This window comes from Rhineura floridana, chromosome 5 (assembly GCF_030035675.1).
Source record: "Rhineura floridana isolate rRhiFlo1 chromosome 5, rRhiFlo1.hap2, whole genome shotgun sequence".
Taxonomy (NCBI): domain Eukaryota; kingdom Metazoa; phylum Chordata; class Lepidosauria; order Squamata; family Rhineuridae; genus Rhineura; species Rhineura floridana.
Window position 1 is genome coordinate 71297229 of NC_084484.1, and position 19897 is coordinate 71317125.

The 19897-nt window shown below is 41.8% G+C and overlaps 1 protein-coding gene across 11 annotated transcripts in view; it reads left to right on the forward strand.

The window, feature by feature from the left end:
• The window catches only part of TBL1X (transducin beta like 1 X-linked), a 262884-nt gene that overhangs the window by 226992 nt on the left and 15995 nt on the right, over positions 1-19897 (forward strand). For all 11 annotated transcript variants that reach the window (XM_061627078.1, XM_061627077.1, XM_061627081.1 and 8 more), the window contains 3 exons: positions 7953-8211; positions 10541-10673; positions 10925-11066. In XM_061627078.1, coding sequence (XP_061483062.1) covers positions 7953-8211; positions 10541-10673; positions 10925-11066 — 534 coding nt within the window. The remainder of the gene's footprint in view (positions 1-7952; positions 8212-10540; positions 10674-10924; positions 11067-19897) is intronic.

The window sequence follows — 19897 nt, forward strand, 5'->3', positions numbered from 1 at the left end:
GTGGTTAAAATTGTGTATTTTTCCCCGTTTTATTATTTTATTGATTTCACTAATATTAACAAAAAAGAATAACAATATCAGAATTATGAACAGATTCCCTCCCTCCCTCTCAAGGGGATCCTTTTTCCTCTAGTTCCTCATTATACTCATTCTCACAGGCATATCATACATTGTACATATGATAATAAAATAGTAGAATAATCATTTAGACTGTCCATAGAGCTTTGTAAGGTGTTGGGACTTGGTGATTTGTGTTGCCTCCAGCTGTGAATGAAATTAATGGCCACCAGTCCACTGTAAAGTCATCTTTTTTCTTGTTTCCTTTAGACATACATATTTTTGTCATGAGTTTCTCCAATAGGGTGATTTCCCAAAGTTTTTTGTACCAACAGTCCACTGTCAGACCCTCCAAATTTCTTCAAAAGTGAGCTATAACAGTTCTAGCTGCTACCAACATAACGCTTATCAATTCTTATAAAGAGTCCCCTGATTTTCATCTGTACATAAATTTAACATTGCCAGTTCTGGAGTAAGATTGATTTTTTGGCTTGTTATCTTTATAATTTCTTCTTTTATACCAGACCAAAAACGTTGCACTTTTATACAATCCCACTATAATTGTTTGTATGAGCCCATTGCACTGCACTTTCTCTAGCAGTTGGGGGAGGAGGTTTTATTTATTCATGCTAATTTGAGTAGTGTCATGTACCATTTTTGTATTAATTTTAGGGCTGTCTCACAAAATGTAGCAACTGTTGATTTGCAGGGAAATTTAATCCACATCCCTTTCCATTCCTCTTCCTCTATCGTTATCCCCAACTCACGTTCCCAGTATGTTTTTAGACATGGCATTCCCCATATCCTCCAATAACAATTTATATAATTTTGAGACTAATCCCTTCTCATTTGATTCACATTGTAAAATGAACTTCTGACGTACTGTCAACTCTCGAGTTCCTAACGTTCTGACCAATGGCTTTCTGACAAAAGAGCTAAGCTGGTACCATAGGAGCTAAGGGAACCCCTTTTCCTGTAAGTGCTTTCTCCATATATCTCTTGGGATTAGCTGCTTATTGATATAGAAATCTTGCAACCTGTAGATGTTTGAATCTAATAGGATTGCTTCATTCACTTGCCTATCCGGTCTAAAGAAGTCCAGGTGGGAGCAAATGGGAATCAGTGGGGACAATCCTGGTAGGAAAGTTTCCTTCCTGTATTTCTATATTGTACAGATCTGAGCTAGTGTTGAATGTGTGGTGCATGTCCATTTTCTTCTTTGCTTCCTAACAAATAGTGCTCCAGAAGCATTATGATGTTTTAATATGTTTTTTTCCCCAATTTGTACCCAATGCCTTTCCGTCTTAGCATCCAGAAAGGAGAGGAAATGCCGGATCTAGTACGCTTCGTAATAGAGATGCAAATTCGGGACTCCCCATCCTCCATCTTTAATCCCCCTGTACTTGAGGTTTTTAGCTGTTCTGGGATTTTTAAATTTGAAAAAAGGTTTCTATTTTAAGCTGCCAATGTTTCAAACAATTGAAAGGAATCATTCTGGTAAGAATGTAAAATATATATGAAAAATATATATATTCATTTTGATAAGGGCTATTCTACTGAAGAGAGACAAGGTCAATCGAGAACATTTCCGCAGGTCCACTTGTATCTTTTTCCATAATGGGACATAATTATATTTAAAAGATTTGTTGAGATGTTTAACAATTTGGACCCTCAGGTACCGAAAGTGGGAATAAACCAAAGTATCTTAGCTGTGGATGATTTGTATATAGATTGTAATACCATATTATATTTGGGGCCAAACTGATAAATAATTAATGAATTTAATAGAAACTGCCAATTTATACTATCAAAGGCCTTGAATATATCATTTGCTAACAGGGCTAGGGGAGATTGACTTGCTTTACAATACTTCATAATGCTGATTAATCTAACTGGATCAGCTATGTAGCGACCAGGGATAAAACCATATTGATCAGGGTTCACTACATTCTGAATTACTAATTTTAATCTGTTGGCTAAAATAGTAGTAAAATAATCTGTGTTAAGTAATGAGATTGGCCTATAATAATCAGGGGAGGAGGGATCCTTGCCAGGTTCTAATAATAGGACTATATGTGATTGAGACCAAGTCTGGGGCAGCATAGAACCATCTAAAATCAAATTAAACAGACATATCATAGTTGGCAGTAATATGTCTTTATATACCTTACAGAAATTACCAGCACAGCCATCTGGACCTGGAGCCTGATTTGGTTTCAGTTCTTTAATAACCGTGCTTATTAACTCCTCTGTGATAGGGGCATTCAACTACTGTCTTTCCTCTTCTGATAAACTAGGGAGGCCAGAGGTTGTCTGATATTCCTGTATCTCTCTGTGGTCTATGACTTTATGTTCATATAGTTGTTCAAAATATGTTGCCAAGGAATTACCTATACATTTGTTATCATAAACTGACTCATTCTGTCCTATTTTGAGGGTTCTAGTTATATTCTTCCTCTTTCTCTTTTCACCCTGTTTGCTAGAATCTTTGGGCTTTTTCCATCCCCTTAATAATATTTCTGTTTAACATATAACATACTCAGCATTGTATCATCTATTTCTGCTAAGGCCATTTTGGTTCTCTTTTCCATTTCCCTTCTAATCTTCTGAGAACCTGTTTGCTTGTAATCATTACTGAGTAAGGCCAATTTCTTTTCCAGTCTGTCCCTTTGTTGTTGTTTTTTAACCCTTTTTATATAGGACCATTCACTTAATGCAGATACCTCATGCCACAACCTTAATAGCCTCCCATTGGACTTCCTCTGTTATTTCCTCTGCTGCATTGTCTTTAAAATAATTAGTTAGACCTTCTCTAATTTTTTTCCTACTCAATGATGAGGACAAAAACAATGGGTTAAGTCTCCAACTGCCTACGCCTTGGTTCTCCCAGTGAATATGCTATAATCATGCTTACAGGGGCATAGTCTGTAACTTGAATTGCCCCTATATCCACTTTTTGTACCCACTGCAGCAAGGAGTCAGAGACAATGAGGGAATCTAGCCTTGAAAATGAGCCATGCAACCTAGAATAAAAGGTATGGCTGAATTCCCCAGGATTTGTCTCGGACCAGACTTGCTTTATACCTTCCTTTTGTAACAAGTTCATACATTTTTGTGTTAGTTTTCCCGATTTGGGGATCATTCTTTCTCTATCAACTGCAGTCCCATCTCTTTTTTCCCTTCTATCTGCCCTCTTGCAACCTGTCCCCTGCAGATTTAAGTTTGTGTCACTCCCCCCCCAAATGACCTCTGCTTTTGTGAAACGTTGTAGTTTCCCCCAGCATTTTGTGGAAAAAAATTAACTGGCCCGTATTGGGTGTGTAAAATGTAGCAAAGGTTTAATTCTTTTTAATAATATATTTTGTATGTTTTAATGATGTTGTTTTTAGCTGTAAGCCGCTCTGAATCCTATCGGAGAAGGGCGGGGTATAAATAAAGTTTATTATTATTATTATTATTATTAAAGGTGACCAATCTTAAGTTATCCAGTATCCCTTCTACAAACAGAAACCTCTCTTGGCTGTCTATCCTGCTTCTCTTTGGTTCAAAAAAGACATGAAACAATATTACCACTCCCCTTGCCATGCCTTTTGCCAGATATTTATATTGCCAATGCTTGGTATTAAGAAATGCATGTGTTGATTTGGCCTTACGTATTTCTTGCAGAATTAACACTTTTGGCTTTAACTCCCGTATCAACTTAAAGAGTTTATATTGTTTAATTATTGTTCCTAAACCTTTTATATTCAGTGTAGTGATCTTTATTTCATTTGCCATAATATCCCTGTCAACTTTCATCTTGATTTAGTTTTTTGCCTTTCAGAGGTGTTACCTATCCTTCCCTTTACACCAGTTAACTTCCCACTTCCCTTCTAACCTTCTTTAACACTATTTCCCACCCCCTTCGCTTAACACTAATTGTAAACTACAACTGTGCCTCACCACAGATACTAGGGCCTGGCAGCTATACAAGCGTATCACTTCCCAATATACTTGAGCAAATTTCTGCTTTACTCAAGTTCTTTAACTTTGCACACTAACTACCCCCTATCCAGCGGTTTTATAGCACTGGAGCTAAAATTAAATCTATTATATAACTTTAGAAAAGCTACTATATTATAATTTAGATTATGTGGATACTCTGACTTATTTCTTCATAAGTCTGCTGCGGTCAAGTAGGAGACTCCTGTTGCCCCCTTTAACCATAACAACATCATTTCAACCCACAAAAGAAAAAAGGATTATTAGACATATACAGCATTTCGTCCCCATCTCTACGCATCTTACAGCACTATCTCCGCTCTGCTTACAGTCTTGGTAGTCACCCAACTTCCTTAGGAGTGGAATCTATTTTTTTTAGTTATCAACCTCAACGGCACCTATTTGGTAGGTTCTATAGTTTGTGATACAGAAAGGGGTGTTGTAACTGTCTCTGATCAGTTTGCCTTGTTGTGGTCTGTACGGTTGTTTTCTACATACCGTTTCCCAGTTGCCACTATCATCATCTGAATCCTTCCCACCTTCATTCTCTCCACTTAACTGCTTCTCACCATGGCCTTCAGGGGGCTCTAGGTGTAATTGTTTCAGTATGTCTGCCGCTTCTTTCCCAGTTGTGGTGGAGTATATAGAGCCTTTATGTGGAATCACAAGTCGGAAGGGAAAGCCCCAGTAATAATGAAACCCAGCTTCTTGCAACTTTAAAATGAAAGGTCTCATCCGCCTTCGCCTTTGTACTGTCTCGGGGGCCAGGTCTTATAGAACCAAATTAACAGAGTCTCCATATTTCACTGCCTCCAGGTCTCTCAGGTGCTTGAGCAATTTTTCTTCCATGGTATATTTTGCAAAACAGACAGTTACATCTCTGGGGCTGCATTTCCTTTTAGGGCCAAGTGCTCTGTGCACCCTCTCTAGATCTTCTTCCTTCAGTGTAAAATCCGTGAGGAGTGAATTCAGCCAACGTATTAAAAAACCCCTTTGTTTTTATCTTTTTCATTTTCTTCTTCCAGGCCACGAAAACAAAGATGTAATCTTCTATTCTGATTTTCCAAATCCTCCAGCTTAAGTTTCATATTTTTGTGTTCAATTCTTTAACTTTTGAACTCTTTCCTCCTACGTATTTAACTGGGCTGCCATGTTGGTTGTTCTTGATTCTGCCGATGCAATTGTGTTACGCAGCTCCCCTAACTTTATTTCTAATATTGTCAACCAGCAGTCAAGAATGTCTTGCTTAAAAGACTTAAATTGGTCAGCCAGATCTTCTTTTGTGACCGACATGATTGCAACTGTGGAGCTGGGTATGTTGTCCGTTTGCACCCCTGTAGATGCTGTAGTGGGAACCGGTGCAATGTTTGTTTCATTGTTTGCTGATTCTTCCCTGTCGTTGCAAAATATTGTGTAAGGTCACAATTTTATATTGGGGTAATCCTGTTGACATCCCCCTTTCGGGGATCATTAAGGTGGGATTCTGTGCTGTCATCTATCGCTCGTTCTTTGGGTTGTTTTAATAGATGGCTGGGGAGCTCCCACTCTACACCGCCATCTTGCAGGCATCCAAGCTCTACCCCCCAAAATTGTGTTTTTTCTAATACAATTTTAAAGCAGATAAAATAAGAAATTGTGCCGTGAGAGTGTGCAATGTGCTCCGCCTGAAGGAAGGATCCTGAAGCAGTAAAAAATTGATGAAAAATATCAGATTGTCTCATTGATTTTCATGGCAGTTGATTTTCATGGCAGTCAGCTCAGTCAGTAGATAGTCAGAAAGTCATTCCTGTTATACTGACTAGGAGTCAAGGATTATTCACCTCCCTTAGCAATTGACTACACATCCTTCAAGAAACATACCTCTCCCTATGTAAGGCATGGGTGTAGCATAGCAGAAACACCTTGATAAGTTGTTCTAAATGTCCTGCCCTTTAACATTTTAAAGGCCAGATTTTATACCTTCCGGTGGATCTTGACATTTGGAGGGGACTTCTGCCTTTGACTGCTTCTCTGTTTAGGTTACCAGCAAATCATTGTGTATAGTGGCCCAAATGTCCATATTATACACTGATAGACAGTTGGACTTCAGTTGTGCTAAACAGAAATTGCCACGAGGAAGCATTTCTTGTCAAGTGGTGATGATTTGCTTATTTTAAAAAGTTGCTGTCAAGCTGCATGTCTTTAACAGAAACACAGCTTGATTGCTTGGACCAATAGAATGCTAGCTCTGAAGTATAGGTTCTGAAGGCCTCTCTGCAGTATGTTTTTTTCACAATATTTTGGCCTTTCCCAGAGCAAGCTACAATTATGTGTTGAGGGGACAACCAGATGGTGTTTGTGGAAACAATCAGTACAGAACAGTCAGAAATTAAATATTGATAGTCTAATATGTTTAAGGTTATCTAAATGTATTAAACATTAATAAAATTACATTGTCCCCCACATGTGAAGAAAACAGCCTTGAGTACAATTTATTTGTAGTATCTGAAGAAGCTTTTTACTTCCTCGTAGTCACAGTACAAAGCGGAAAGGTAACTAGCCACTTAGCTTCTCCATACTCTCACCCCAGCCTTGAATCTCTCTTAAATTTATGGAGTTATATTCAAGAGGCTTCCTTGACAGGGCTGGCTCCCTAAGACATCTTGATGTAGAGTCCACCCACCAAGTCATGGTGCACAATACCCAAGGCCAGCCAAATTCTTTGGCATCTGAGGCAGAAAATCCCACAAGCACGTTTCCCCCTCCCCAGCAGTAAAAATGTTGATGATAATAAATTAAATCACTAACAGTTTGCTGCCCTTTCATGACACTCAAAATCAGCTGTCTGAGACAGCCGTTTTGCTTTGTCTAATGTTAGGGCTAGATCTGTTCCTTGGCTAAGTCTCCTTCCTTTTATCTAATTATACCTTCTTGATTCTTATTATAGGTTACCCCTCCCCAATTTGTACTGGGACTGCAGTGTGTGGGGAAGGGAGATTAAACCGGGTCCCAGGCTATGGTCTGAAGGCACATGAGGCCAGCACTCTGCTGAAGCTAAAGCAGGGGTCAGTGCATGGATAGGAGACCGCCTGGGAACCATATGTAAGCCGCCTTGGGTTTCTATCATGAAAAGAAAGGTGGGGTATAAATGTAATAAATAAATAATAATAAATAATAAATCCTTCCTTGCCCCTGCAATCCCAAGAACACCCTTCCTTTATATTGCAGAATTTGCTGCCACAAAATGTGGCAATGGCCACCAACTAAGGTGGAATTAGACAAATTCATGGGAGGATGAGGCGAGCGATTACTAGCCATGATAGCTACGTACTACCTCCAGGGTTGGAGGCTGTATTCCTCTGAATACCAGTTGCTGGAAATCACAAGTAGGGACAACGCTGTTGCATTCATGTCCTGCTTATGGGCTTCCTGTAGATACCTAGTTGGCCACTGTCTGAAAGATGATGCTGGATTGGATGAGACTTTGATTCTTGCATTCTTATTAAACATGGCAGGAATGAAGATGAAATGAATTTAATTTAGATCCCAGAGTGCTGCCTTTGCAGAGCCAAGGCTTTTGTCTGTTTGTCAAATAGCTATTTCTGTCAGTATTTGTTGAACACAAATGGACTGCTCTATGCAACAGACACATATTTTGGGCTGCTAAGCCTTGTTTTTTGGGTGAGGGGTCTAGCGGTGTGTGACCTTCAGCTTCTCTTTCATATTTTGTTTTTTCTTGTTTGTTGTTGGTGAACAATATCACCAACGTCAGAGGGTAGTGATAAAAAACCCACCAGAAGGCTTCTCTTATAGAATGTTGTTATGGATGGCTCCATAATTGTATTCTGCTAAGCATATTCTTGTGTGTAGCGTTGCCTCCGGAAAAGCCCAGCCTTCTGATTCTTTCCCCCCCCCCAATTTCCTCCCCTCCTTAGGATGGTACAGTATTTGACGGCAGACCTATAGAGTCTTTATCGCTGATAGACGCAGTAATGCCTGATGTAGTACAGACTCGGCAACAGGCTTTCAGGGAGAAATTAGCTCAACAGCAAGCTAGCACAGCACCAGTCACAGTGCCAGCCACTGCAGCAATGACAGCATCTACAGCAACGACAACTGCTGTCCCACAGCAGAATACACCAAAGAATGGCGAAGCCACTGTGAATGGAGAGGAGAACGGGGCACATGCAATAAGTAAGTTGAAGCCATGTTTCATATGGGTGTGGCTAGTGAATGACAAATTTTGTGCAGATGCAAGCAAAATCATTGGTTTGAGTCTAGACACAGAATTCATCATCCCTTGGGGTTGGTCTGGAAGCTGCAGCTGCTGCAAAATGCTACTTCCAGCTTGTTGAGTGGAGCACCTGAACGTGTACCTATTATATGTGTGCTTAGGAAACTGTTACTGGGCCATTTTCAAGGTCTCATTAATTGTTAACATATAAAGCCCTGAACAACTGGGGACCAGGTTACCTGAAAGACTGCCTGCGTCTGTATAGACCTGCAAGATCACTTGGATCATCTGGGGAAATTCTACTTGTAGCAACACACTCTACAGAATATCATAGGATTGTGACATGAACATTGGCATTTTCTGCTATTGGCCCTATTCTGTGGAATGCCCTTCCCTCTGCTGTATGTGAAGCAGCAACCATCAGATGTTTCAGATGTTTTGTACAGACTTATCTTTTTGACCACACTTTCCCTGACCTATTGGACCCTGTTATATGTGCTTGTATCCCTTGAATATTTTGTTTTATATGCTTTTACTTGTTTAATTGGTTTTAGATTGATTTTTGTTTTAGTATTTTTTAAATTTTTGTACACCACTTAGAGACAATTACTTTTCCATGTTCATGTGGCTGTAGAGAGGCTCGAAAGTCTTTGTGCAATACCTGGGCTGTCAGGGGCAGAGCTTTTCTCACCTTGCAGAGCTACTTACCTTAGTCTATGACTACCAGTAAGAGAATAAATTATGCAAATATGTGTATTTGTACTTAACTTGCATAATTCTACAGAGAACACAAAACTTAAAAATTCTTGGCACCTAATTTATATTACCTTGGGGCAGAATACTGATTTATTTAAAACCACAGAGTGTTGAATGTAAAGATTCCTTTAAGTTCATGGTGCTTGAAAATTACTGTATATGAATACACTGAGAATAGTTATTCTGCAGCCATTCTGTTACAGATTTTCATGATACATTACAACATATTAGCTATTTGCTTTCCTTTTAGACCCAGATCCCCAAGGATTGCCAAGCACTAACCACTTGTCTGAATCTTAGAAGGGTATACGCAGGTTCCACAAAATAAAGCAGACATCACCACTCTAAACTAGATTTCAAAATCTCAGCTCCTGCATTTAGTCAGTGGCCTCATTTACATATCATAATAAACCATAGTTAATGGTCTACCATGCATGTGCTGATCTGGAATGCTTTGCTCCTTCCCTGCTAGTGGGTGGGGCGGGGAGAGGAACATGTTCAAACTGGGCTGTGCTTTGCTTTGCTCCAAACAAACCATGATTTGTAACCAGGGTTTTTTCTTGACTTGGTTTTTGCGGCTTGTATGAGTGAAATTAACTATGATGCCTGGTTTGAACATGACACTAAGCCAGGGATCATGGGTTTTTTTCCTGTACACTGATGAGGATGAGCAAAGTGGCCCAGATCAGTGCATTCAGTACCAACTGGTCTAACGTATCTGATTTGAATAGAATAAGAATTTTCATCTGGACATTGTTTTACTAAAAATGTGCATAACATCACACTGATAAGCAATATCTGTGACCCCTTTTGCCATGAAGTCCTCTGAATACTTTAGGTAAGTCGTTCTCTCAGCCTAAACTATACCAGCATTGATATGAGTATTAAATGGAATAATCCCACGTACTGAGCTCCTTAGATGAAATTCAGGATACAAATAGAAGATAAAATAAACCAAAAAGTCGGTTTGGTCTTACGAATTCCCCCTAAGTCTCACCACTTCTCCTTACAGTTTCTGAGTCAGATATTTTCCTGTCCTCAGTTTTATTTCCAGGATTAAAGTTCCTACACGCTTAATTTGTCTGGGAATTATCCAAGTGTAAATAACATTTAGCAGAATAACCATGCACTTCTTTTCCCTATAGGATCCCTTGTCATTAATTGCAGTTTGCCATGTACAGAAGGGAATGAAAATTAATCAGAGTGGGGTGTTTTTTGTTATAATTAATGTCATCCTATCAGCAGTTCATCCAGATCAGAGTGTGAAATATGACTTGTTTAAAGCTTGTTCTTCAATGTAGAGTGTTAGGATTTCCCCTGATCTCAGTAAGGAAGTGTATGTTTATGCAACCAGAATAAAGCAAGCTTGGAACTAAATGGTTTTGTCCAGTCTTATCTGTAAATAATATTGGACAAAATTACTTCTAAGAGCAATATGCTGTAGATATAACTAGCAGTAACTAATCACTGTGTGGTAGGTGCTGCCTTATTGTTAAATCAAATGTTCCTAAATGTATTTATTTTGTCATACAGATAATCACTCAAAGCCAATGGAAATTGACGGGGATGTTGAAATTCCTTCTAACAAAGCAACAGTCCTCCGGGGTCATGAATCAGAAGTGTTCATCTGTGCCTGGAATCCTGTCAGTGATTTGCTAGCATCAGGGTAAGTTAAGGGTTAGATCAGCTTTCACAGTATTTAAGTTGACTACTACATCAGTACTGATTTGAAGCATTGGTAATATGAATCTCATATGCCCTCTGTATATGTATGCTAGGGCATACATCATCGCTCTAGCAGATGATGACTACTGTTATACATTCATATCAGGCATAGGAACTTCTCTCTCTCTGTCTCTCCCTCCCCCCCCCAATAACCTAGTCCATGTGTATAACATATATATTTGCTCTTGGTAGATCTGGTGATTCTACTGCCAGAATATGGAATCTTAATGAAAACAGCAATGGTAGTTCCACCCAACTAGTTTTGAGGCACTGTATCAGAGAAGGAGGGCATGACGTCCCCAGCAATAAGGATGTAACATCATTGGACTGGAATGTAAGTTGACTGTTAAAACTCCTGAAATTGTCTATGAAATACAGGTTGCTACATTTAAAGTTGTTTTACTGCTTCTTGTCTAACCTGATTTTATTTTACACAAGCAAAATATCTTTCATTATGATGGATTGGGGGTACGTTGAGGATTTATATATGGTAAGGAATTCCCAAGGTGGAGTGTGCAGTGATGCATACACATGCATGCTCACATGCCCGTTGTTCCCTTTCATGAGGGCTAAGCTACTCAATTTCAGAAATAAAGAGGATGCTCAGAGTTACAATATTTTTGCCAGAAGGTCTTTGCTTTTTCACACAATTGTGTATGGCAACCACTCACATATCTTGAAGAAAATAAAAGGTTTAAATAAGTAGATAGGTAGAATAATAATAATAATAATAATAATAATAATAATAAATTAATGGGCAAGCTGCCCTATCTTGCAATCTTGCATCAGGTAACAATAAACTTGGAAAAAAGATATAAAAACCATTTGAAAGTAGTTAAATCAAAGCAGATAAGACATGCTAAAGACCCAACAGGTTGCTGTCATGATCCTTGCTTCACATCCCTCAAATATTAACTTGAATGCTAAAGTTTTGCAATGCTTCTGGTGTTTATTCAGTCTCTTAGTTGTTGGTTAGCCTCTGCTAATTATTCCAGCTCTAGCTCAGCTCTGTAAACAGTATGAAACATTTAACAGCCCACAAAATATTATTAGCCTTTTCCTTCTGAGTTTGGGAGGATAAGGCAATTAAATAATAATAAGAGGCTAGCAAAAGTGGTAATAGCATCCCTTGCCAAATAGTGGTTACCTCTCCTACCACCTTTAAAACCCTATTATGTGTGTAAATATAATAGATTTCAATGAACTTTTATTCAAAGGGAGTATGCACAGGATTGCAATTATAGCTATTTAAGTGATTTCCTTCATTCCAGCACATGACAGGTCCATAGAAAACATTTATTTTAGAGTGGGGAGCAAAACTCAGATCCCTGATATGTTGTTAGAGTAAGAACCACATGACCTGAATACTTGTTACTTCAGGAGCTAATCCTCTTCTCAAGCAATAGGTTTTGACCCCATTTCCATTTCCTATAATTAAAAAATAATGTCTTGTCCCTTTGCAGGCCTGGTATCAGGGACTGGCATGGTTGGGCACTTGCCAAGGGCTCAGAAGGGCCTATCACCAACCAACTCAATCCTGCTACTGTGGCTCCATCATTCACCTCACACCAGTCAGGCCTCTTTATGTGTTATAGTGGTGGTGGGTGATGCCTCTTTTGAATGGAAGCCAAACTCTGCTTCAGTTTGCTGTGGCCGAGTTAGATTATCCAAAATGCAACACCTGAGCTGCTGTTAGGTCAGATACTGCATTCTGAGTAATTTAAATTTGATGGGTGGCCACTGCAGGTTAAATCCAAGCACCAGCTTGCTTGCTCCCATTCAAAAGGACCACCACCGGCAATTACTAAAACGTATCCAGGGGTTTGCGGTAGGGCAAGGTGAGTGACTTGCAGTGGTCCTGTGGCAGAAATGTGTAATGCTGCAGCAGTGACCAATAGCTCTGAGCAGGGGCCTTGGTTGATGTCAAGTGAGGGCCCAGCAGTAGCACCTTGTGAAGTGCCCACTGAATTCAGGCTCTGGCCTTGGTCCCTTGTTAACTAATCACTTTTGTATCACGATTCTTGAACGACAGCCTAAAAATGTATTATTAAAATACACAAGAGAATAGGCTGTGCCTCATAGCTGAAAACGTGTACAGTATCCATTTAAAAAGCATCAACTTACTTGCATTTTGTAGGGCAAACAGTCAACAATTTGTAAAATGTGTTTGCAAAATTAACTTGGTGAGTGAACTACTTACTTTGTTAGACAATTGGGGCCCTTTTTGTTTGTTTGTGTGAGAAGGCTTGTGAATTCTTTTATAAGGCAAAGACAAATAGTGTAAGCAACTTTTAATTTGCAAAAACAATGCAGAGTGGCGCAGTGCCTAATTTGGAGTAAAAGATTTATGCTGCCTCTAAGACAAACTCAGCCAAAACTAATAGGTTTGTAAGATAAAAGTTTGCCTTGCTTTGTGCTGTTTACTACCATCTGTAAATGAATCAAGTCTCTCTCACTTGGAAACCATGTATGCTTCTTCCCAGCACAGTGGAAATCTAGTTTGTATCCTGTTGTTATCTGTACGTCAAGCATAAAAATGTAGATAGCTCCACACTAGCTGTCCTCTTGCCTGCACTATGGAACAATTTTTTCTGCAAAAACATTCTAAAGACTCCTGGGGGTTGTGGCAGACAAGGCTGTTTTCTAATCTTAAACTCCAAAAGAAAAAATGTGAATGACATGAATACAAAAATAGGACTGGGGAATGGGTAGTCATATGGCTATAGTTGCACCTTTAAAAATATTAGAAGATAATTATATATAGCTACCTATTCCTGTCCAAAAACAATTGTTATTTTCCATTTATCAGTGGACAAAGGTTTTTTCCATGCGTTTTCCTGAAATAGACCTTGTGAAAAATGTGCTCTTAGTCACCGATCAAGAGTGCAGTAATAATAAATAATATCCATCCATCCTTCCTTCCTTCCTGAGGACTGGTATTCCCCAGGTAGCATACCATCAGGTGGGTAGTAGCACTGCCTAGTGTCCAAAGGCAGGAATGCATGAGAGTCAAGACTTCGGCTGCTCCTTCTGGCTTGACCCCATTCCATTCCTGCCTTTTGTCCTAGGGGGATCCTTCAGCCTTAGCTCTCTTTTATGAGTCTGTTCCTTGTCGTTGCTGTATCTTTGTTCTTTTGTTCAGCATCTGTCCTTTTTAGTTATATATTTCAAAAGAAGAAAGAATAGCCCTAAAGAACCTTCAGATGAGAAGGGATGTTGTCATCAAGCCTGCAGATAAGGGTGGTGCTGTTGTGGTACTTAACGCTACAGACTATATAGCAGAAGGTCAAAGACAACTAAAGGATGAAACAACATATAGATTTCTTGAGAAAGACATCACCACAGATCTCAATATATCATTACATCTATACAAATCCTTACAAGTTGGAAACTTCTTAAAGAGGAAACTGCTGATCTCCTTGTTAATCCAAATCCCACCCCTAGAAGGTTTTACATGCTGCCTAAAATCCACAAAGCCAACAATCCTGGTCGCCCAGTTGTCTCAGGTAACAACACAGCTACTGAAAGGATTTCTCTGTACATTGACTTAAATTTACAAAACGTGGTGCAAAACCTCCCATCATATATCAAAGACACCAAGGACTTCTTGCTTAAAATTGAGTATTTAAACAAGCAGGATCAATTTCACAACAATACTATACTAGCTACTTTAGATGTCACATCTCTTTACACCAATATACCACATAATGATGGGATTCAGGCTTTAAATGAGTTCCTTAACACCAGAGATATGAACAATCCTCCAACAGGGGTTCTCACAACTTTAGCTACGCTAGTCCTGACTTGTAACAACTTTACATTCAATGGAGAACAGTACCTGCAACTACAAGGCACAGCTATGGGGACTCACATGGCTCAATCATATGCGAATCTCTTTATGGGTAAACTGGAACAGGAGATCCTCAAAAAGGCCATCAACAAACTACTTATATGGTGGCGATACATTGACGACATCTTTATGGTCTGGATGAATGGTAAAGAGAGTTTGGAACAATTTAAAAATTACATCAACTCTATCCATCCCTCTATTAAGTTTACATTTAATAGTACAAATGACAATCCGCACATCCCTTTTCTGGATCTCCTTCTGACCATTGAAAACAACAAAATAGCCACTGATCTCTACAGCAAACCCACTGATGCCCACACCTATTTAAACTGGAAATCCTGCCATCCTAGGCATATAAAGAAGAACATTGTGTATAGCTTAGCTCTGAGAATCAAACTTATTTGCAACACTGAAGATAAATACCAGATAAGGATCAGTGAACTTAAAGAACACCTTCTTCGAAGAGGATATTCTCCACATATTATCAATTGCAACATCCACTCTGTGGATCCATTCTGTCCAGAGAAAACCTCCTCCATCATACTGAGGTGTCAAAGAGCAGAGAGCAATGGATTCCATTTGTGGTAGATTTCCATCCAGCATCTCCTAACTATCACCGAGCAATCAGGGAGAGCTACCCATTGCTGGCAAACTCTGAACATCTTACTAGAGCCACCAGCAGGTCTCCTGTTATAGCATTTCGCCAACCTCCTAATTTGCGCAGACTGTTGGTGAGAGCTGTGCTTAAGCCACCTATCACCAATCCAGGGTCTCATCCTTGTCACTCCAAACGCTGTATCACCTGTGTGTACCTCAGGGAGACAGCCACTTTTACAAGCACTAGGACAGGCAGGACACATTACATCAAACAGAACATCACCTGCAGGTCCTGCAATATAGTTTACATCATCGAGTGCAAAAGATCAGGATGTCATATCCAATATGTAGGAAAGACTACAACTGACCTATGCATGCGCTCCAGGAACCACAAGTCGGCAATCTTGACAAAAAAAGTGGAGCAACCAGTTGCAAAGCATTTTAACATTGAGGGTCACAGCCTGTTGGACTTTTCCATTACAGTGATAGAGATGCTAGCAGATCCAGCAGCATTGACTAAAAGGGAGAACTTTTGGATTTACTCTCTGGACACATTGGCACCACATGGCCTGAACCTGGAGGACAGTACCACCACTACTTAGCTTCTGCAAATGAAGCCCCTCTGAGCATTCCATCCTCAAAGCTCTATAATTGCCACCTTGGTAACAGCATTTGTATGTTAGCAGCTGATGAAGGCGGAAGCTGAAACGTTTTGTTTATACAATAAAAACCTCTGTTTGGTTAATCACAATTACGTTCATATTATATGCTTTTTTCTTTTGTTCCTTTCTCTGGGGGCTCTCTTCCCTGGTTTGTCTCACTCCCTCTACCTTCCCTTCCCATCCTCGCCTGTTTCTCGGAGCTCACGCCCATGGCTCTGATTGTCCCTGGCCTTGCCCTTGCCCTTCCACATCGATCATTCCTGGCCTTGCCTGTCCTAGCCTTGCCTTCCCCATCCTTTGGAGCTCATGGCTGTGGCTCCAATCGTTCCTGGAGCTCGTGGTGGCAGCTTCCTCTCTCCTGTCCGCCTACCTTCCTTGGCGGCAGCAGCTGCTGCCTACCTTTGGAGCTCCGGCTCCCATCTCGCCTGCCCCGCCTGTTGCGCGGCAGTGGCAGCTCCACTCCCTTGCCTTCCTGATCCACCCCACGGAGCTCACGGAGGCAGCTTCACTCCATTCGTCACTCTTCCCCAGCAGTGGTTTCCTTTTTGGAGCTTGCAAGCGGTGGCTGCCCTCTCTCCTGCTGCTACTCTGCCTGCCTAGAAGCTCGCAGCTGCAGCCCACTTTCCTCCTTTGCCCCAGGCAGACCTGATAGTTGTTCACGCCGCTGAGGGGATTCCCACCATTTCCCCCCCTTCTTTTTCCCCATAGGCACTTTAGATCCCCCATTTTGTGTTGCTGCCTTCCTCTTTCTCCTCCACTATAGAACCACCATTTTGTGTTGCTGCTTTCCCACTCTTTTTCCTCCATCTGCCATTATGGCTGTCATTTTCCTGCTCTTTTTCTTTTCCTCAGTCACCAGTGCCTATCTGTCTCTGGTCTCCTCCTGTTTTCTCCCCACTTTATACAAGGGGCAAGTACTGGAAGGGAGGCAACAGAGAATAAAGGGAAGAAAGGGAAGAAGTAATAAGGAACTCATATATGAATAAGGACTTGGCTGCTTTGAGGTCATACCGCTCCTCTCTGCTGTGTGCGTGTTCTACTGGCCTCAGAGAAGAAAGGGAAGAAAGGAGGCAACAGAGAAGAAAGGGAAGAAGTAATAAGGAACTTACATACGAATAAGGTCTTGAATGCTTTGAGGTCATACCGTTCCCCTCTACTGTGCGTGTGTTTTACTGGCCTCACTTCATCCACCACACCCCTCTACTTGTGCATATGTTGATTGGTTTTCCACTGCAGCCTGCAGTTGGTGCGTGTGTAATTGGACTTCTTCACTGCCTGGTACCTCTCCACTCTACCTAGTGCATGCTTACCATGGCTGGGCCGTCTTCAGCTGCACCTATGGAATTGATGACAGAGTTGCAGCCACTCATCAGTGATGTGCAGCTGCTAATCCCTCCGCAGCCACTGCCAAGTCATCTAAGCATAGGCCTTCCAAGCATGTTTCCTCCAAAGGGGCTAAGAAGTTACTTCTTTCTGCTAAACAAGTGGCTAACAAGACGAGCTCATTATATCAGTCTTCCATCTTCACATGGGGCTTCTTTTGAGGGTCAGCAGAGGCTGGAAGCCCTTTTCCATTCACCTGCTGAGTCTTCGGAGGAGAAATTTGAAGGCCTTCCAGACCAGCCTCTGGTGATGCCACCTCACCAGGGGGTTCCCCTCTCACAGCCCCCAACCCCCACACCTTTACCTTAGGCTAAGCAACTTGGGCCATCCGCAGCCTCACCACAGCCTCAGTTGCCCTTGGATCCTCTTGCTCCCTTGCAGTGTCTTCTCCTGACCTAAGCCTTTCTCTCTCAATTCAGAGATGCGCTCCTTGGTTCCATCTCCTCTGAGATTCAAGGGCCCGCCCTCAGTTCTACACATTAACCCTGACCCTCACCCTCTGAGGAATGTCCGGAACAACAACAGGCTTTGTCTCCTTACCCCTTTGACTTCTCCAGGGGCAGGGCACAACATGCCCTAGAGGCAGAGGCAGATCCACTCGATCCCTTCATCACCCCAGAGGGAGAGGAAGCGGAGTGGAGTGGGGAGTCAGATGGAGAGGAGGGTTGCTCGTATTGTCTGTTTGAGTCTTCAGACTATCTTGACTTATTCTTCAAATCCTTGAGTACATTTTGTTTGGATGGGCCAGTGTCTGAATCCTCTTCGACTCTAGTCAAGGGGGGGGTGCTAAAAGCTCCCAAGTCTTCAGTTTGTTCCTTCCCAGTGCCTGACCATCTCAACAAAATGGCAAAAGAGGAATGGGGTCATCCTCTTCAAGCATGTCACGCGACAGCATTTGCTAACAAGTTTTGTTCACTAAATCCTGACTTCATGAGCTTTCTGAAGGTCCCTGCAGTGGATGGGCCCATTTCCGCTCTTGTTTCCAGATCTCTCCTTCTCAAGGAAGGCGGTTCACATTTCAGAAATCCATCTGAGCAGAGACTGGACTTTGCTCTTCGAAGGAACTATGATGCTTCGGCATATGCAAATTGAGCTTCTTGATCAGAGCCTCCGTGATGTGGCTTGATGAGTTACTTGATGATCCTCAGCCGGACCCGGCTAGACTTTGCCAGACCTTGGTCAAGCTACACAAGGCCGCAGCATTTGTGGCAATGCAATGCTTGGTACAACGCAATTTGCTACAAGGTCCATGGGTGTGGTACCTTGCCGGACCAGTTGGCTACATCATTGGGATACTGACAACACTGCTTGTATCAACCTTTCCATAGCCCCCTATTCAGACTCCCTCTTGTTTGGGGATGAAGCCCTCAAGGCTGTGCTCATTGATACCAAGGATAAGAGGAAGCCTGTGTTAGCTACATCTAAACAAGATGATTGCAGGGCTGCCTGCAGATTGTCATCTTACCCATACCAACAGTCCTTTTGGCCTTTGCGACTCGCGGATAGGGGCCGTGATTTTCATTCGTCAAGAGGCTATTGGAGCAGAAAATGGGTCTTTGGCTGCAACCAGAATCAGTTCTTGGGACGCCAGAGGTGTACTCTGCCCGCTGGCCATGGAGGACATCAGCAGTGCCAGTGCTGATGCCATCCCAATAGGGGGCATACTTCTCCACTTTGCCAGAGCTTGGAGACATGTTATAATGGATGCCTGGGTGCGAGATACCATGATTCACTGTTACACTATCAAATTTTGGGAGCTTCCTCCTCAAAGGTTCCTACCGTCTCCCTCTCTGCCTCTCCCGAGAGGCAGGCAGTGATGACAGAGGCCTACTTGCACTAGGTGCTATAGAGCCAGTGAATCTCGCCAAATTTTACTCAGGTGTCTATTCCATTCTCTCCGCAGTGCCCAAAAAATATCATTCGTGGAGGGCAATCCTAGACCTCAAATTCCTCAACTCCTTTGTCAGACATTGGCATTTCAAGATGGAGTCTCTGGCATCAATTATGGAGGTGCTTCAGGAAGGAGATTTTTTGGCTTATGAAGGAAGCCTACCTGCATGTTTCCATCCTGCCCAACCACTGAAAGTTCCTGAGATTTGCTTATGACCAGGCTCACTTCCAGTGCTGAGCCTTTCTGTTTGGTCTCTCTTCAGCTCCGAGGGTGTTCACAAAGCTGATGGTTACTCTGGTGGTGCACCTTCGGCTCCAGGGGATCCACATATACCCCTACCTGGATGATCTGGTACGGGCACCCTCCATGCCTCAGGCATCCCTCCGTGTATGTCTTGCTCTCAATGCCTTGAGGGAACACGCCTTTCTCATGAACTTACAGAAGAGTCACCTGATTCCGTCACAGTGTCTTCACCATCTTGGTGCCATATTGGACATAGCCTATGTGATGGTGTTTCTGTCCCAGAGAGCATAGCTGCCACCATCCACACAGCTCGCCATCTGATGACCAGAAGTATGGAGGATGTGATGCTTCTAGCCAAGGCTCTGGGACTCTTAATGTCCTCCATTCACATCATGCCTTGGGCTCACCACCATACTCGGCCACTCCAGTGGGCTCTTTGGTCTTTTCAGCTGGACATCACCAATTCCAGACACAGAAGAGTGCATCTCTCCCCTTGGCTGAGGGTGTCGTTTTGTTGGTGGACAGTGACCAAGAATCTA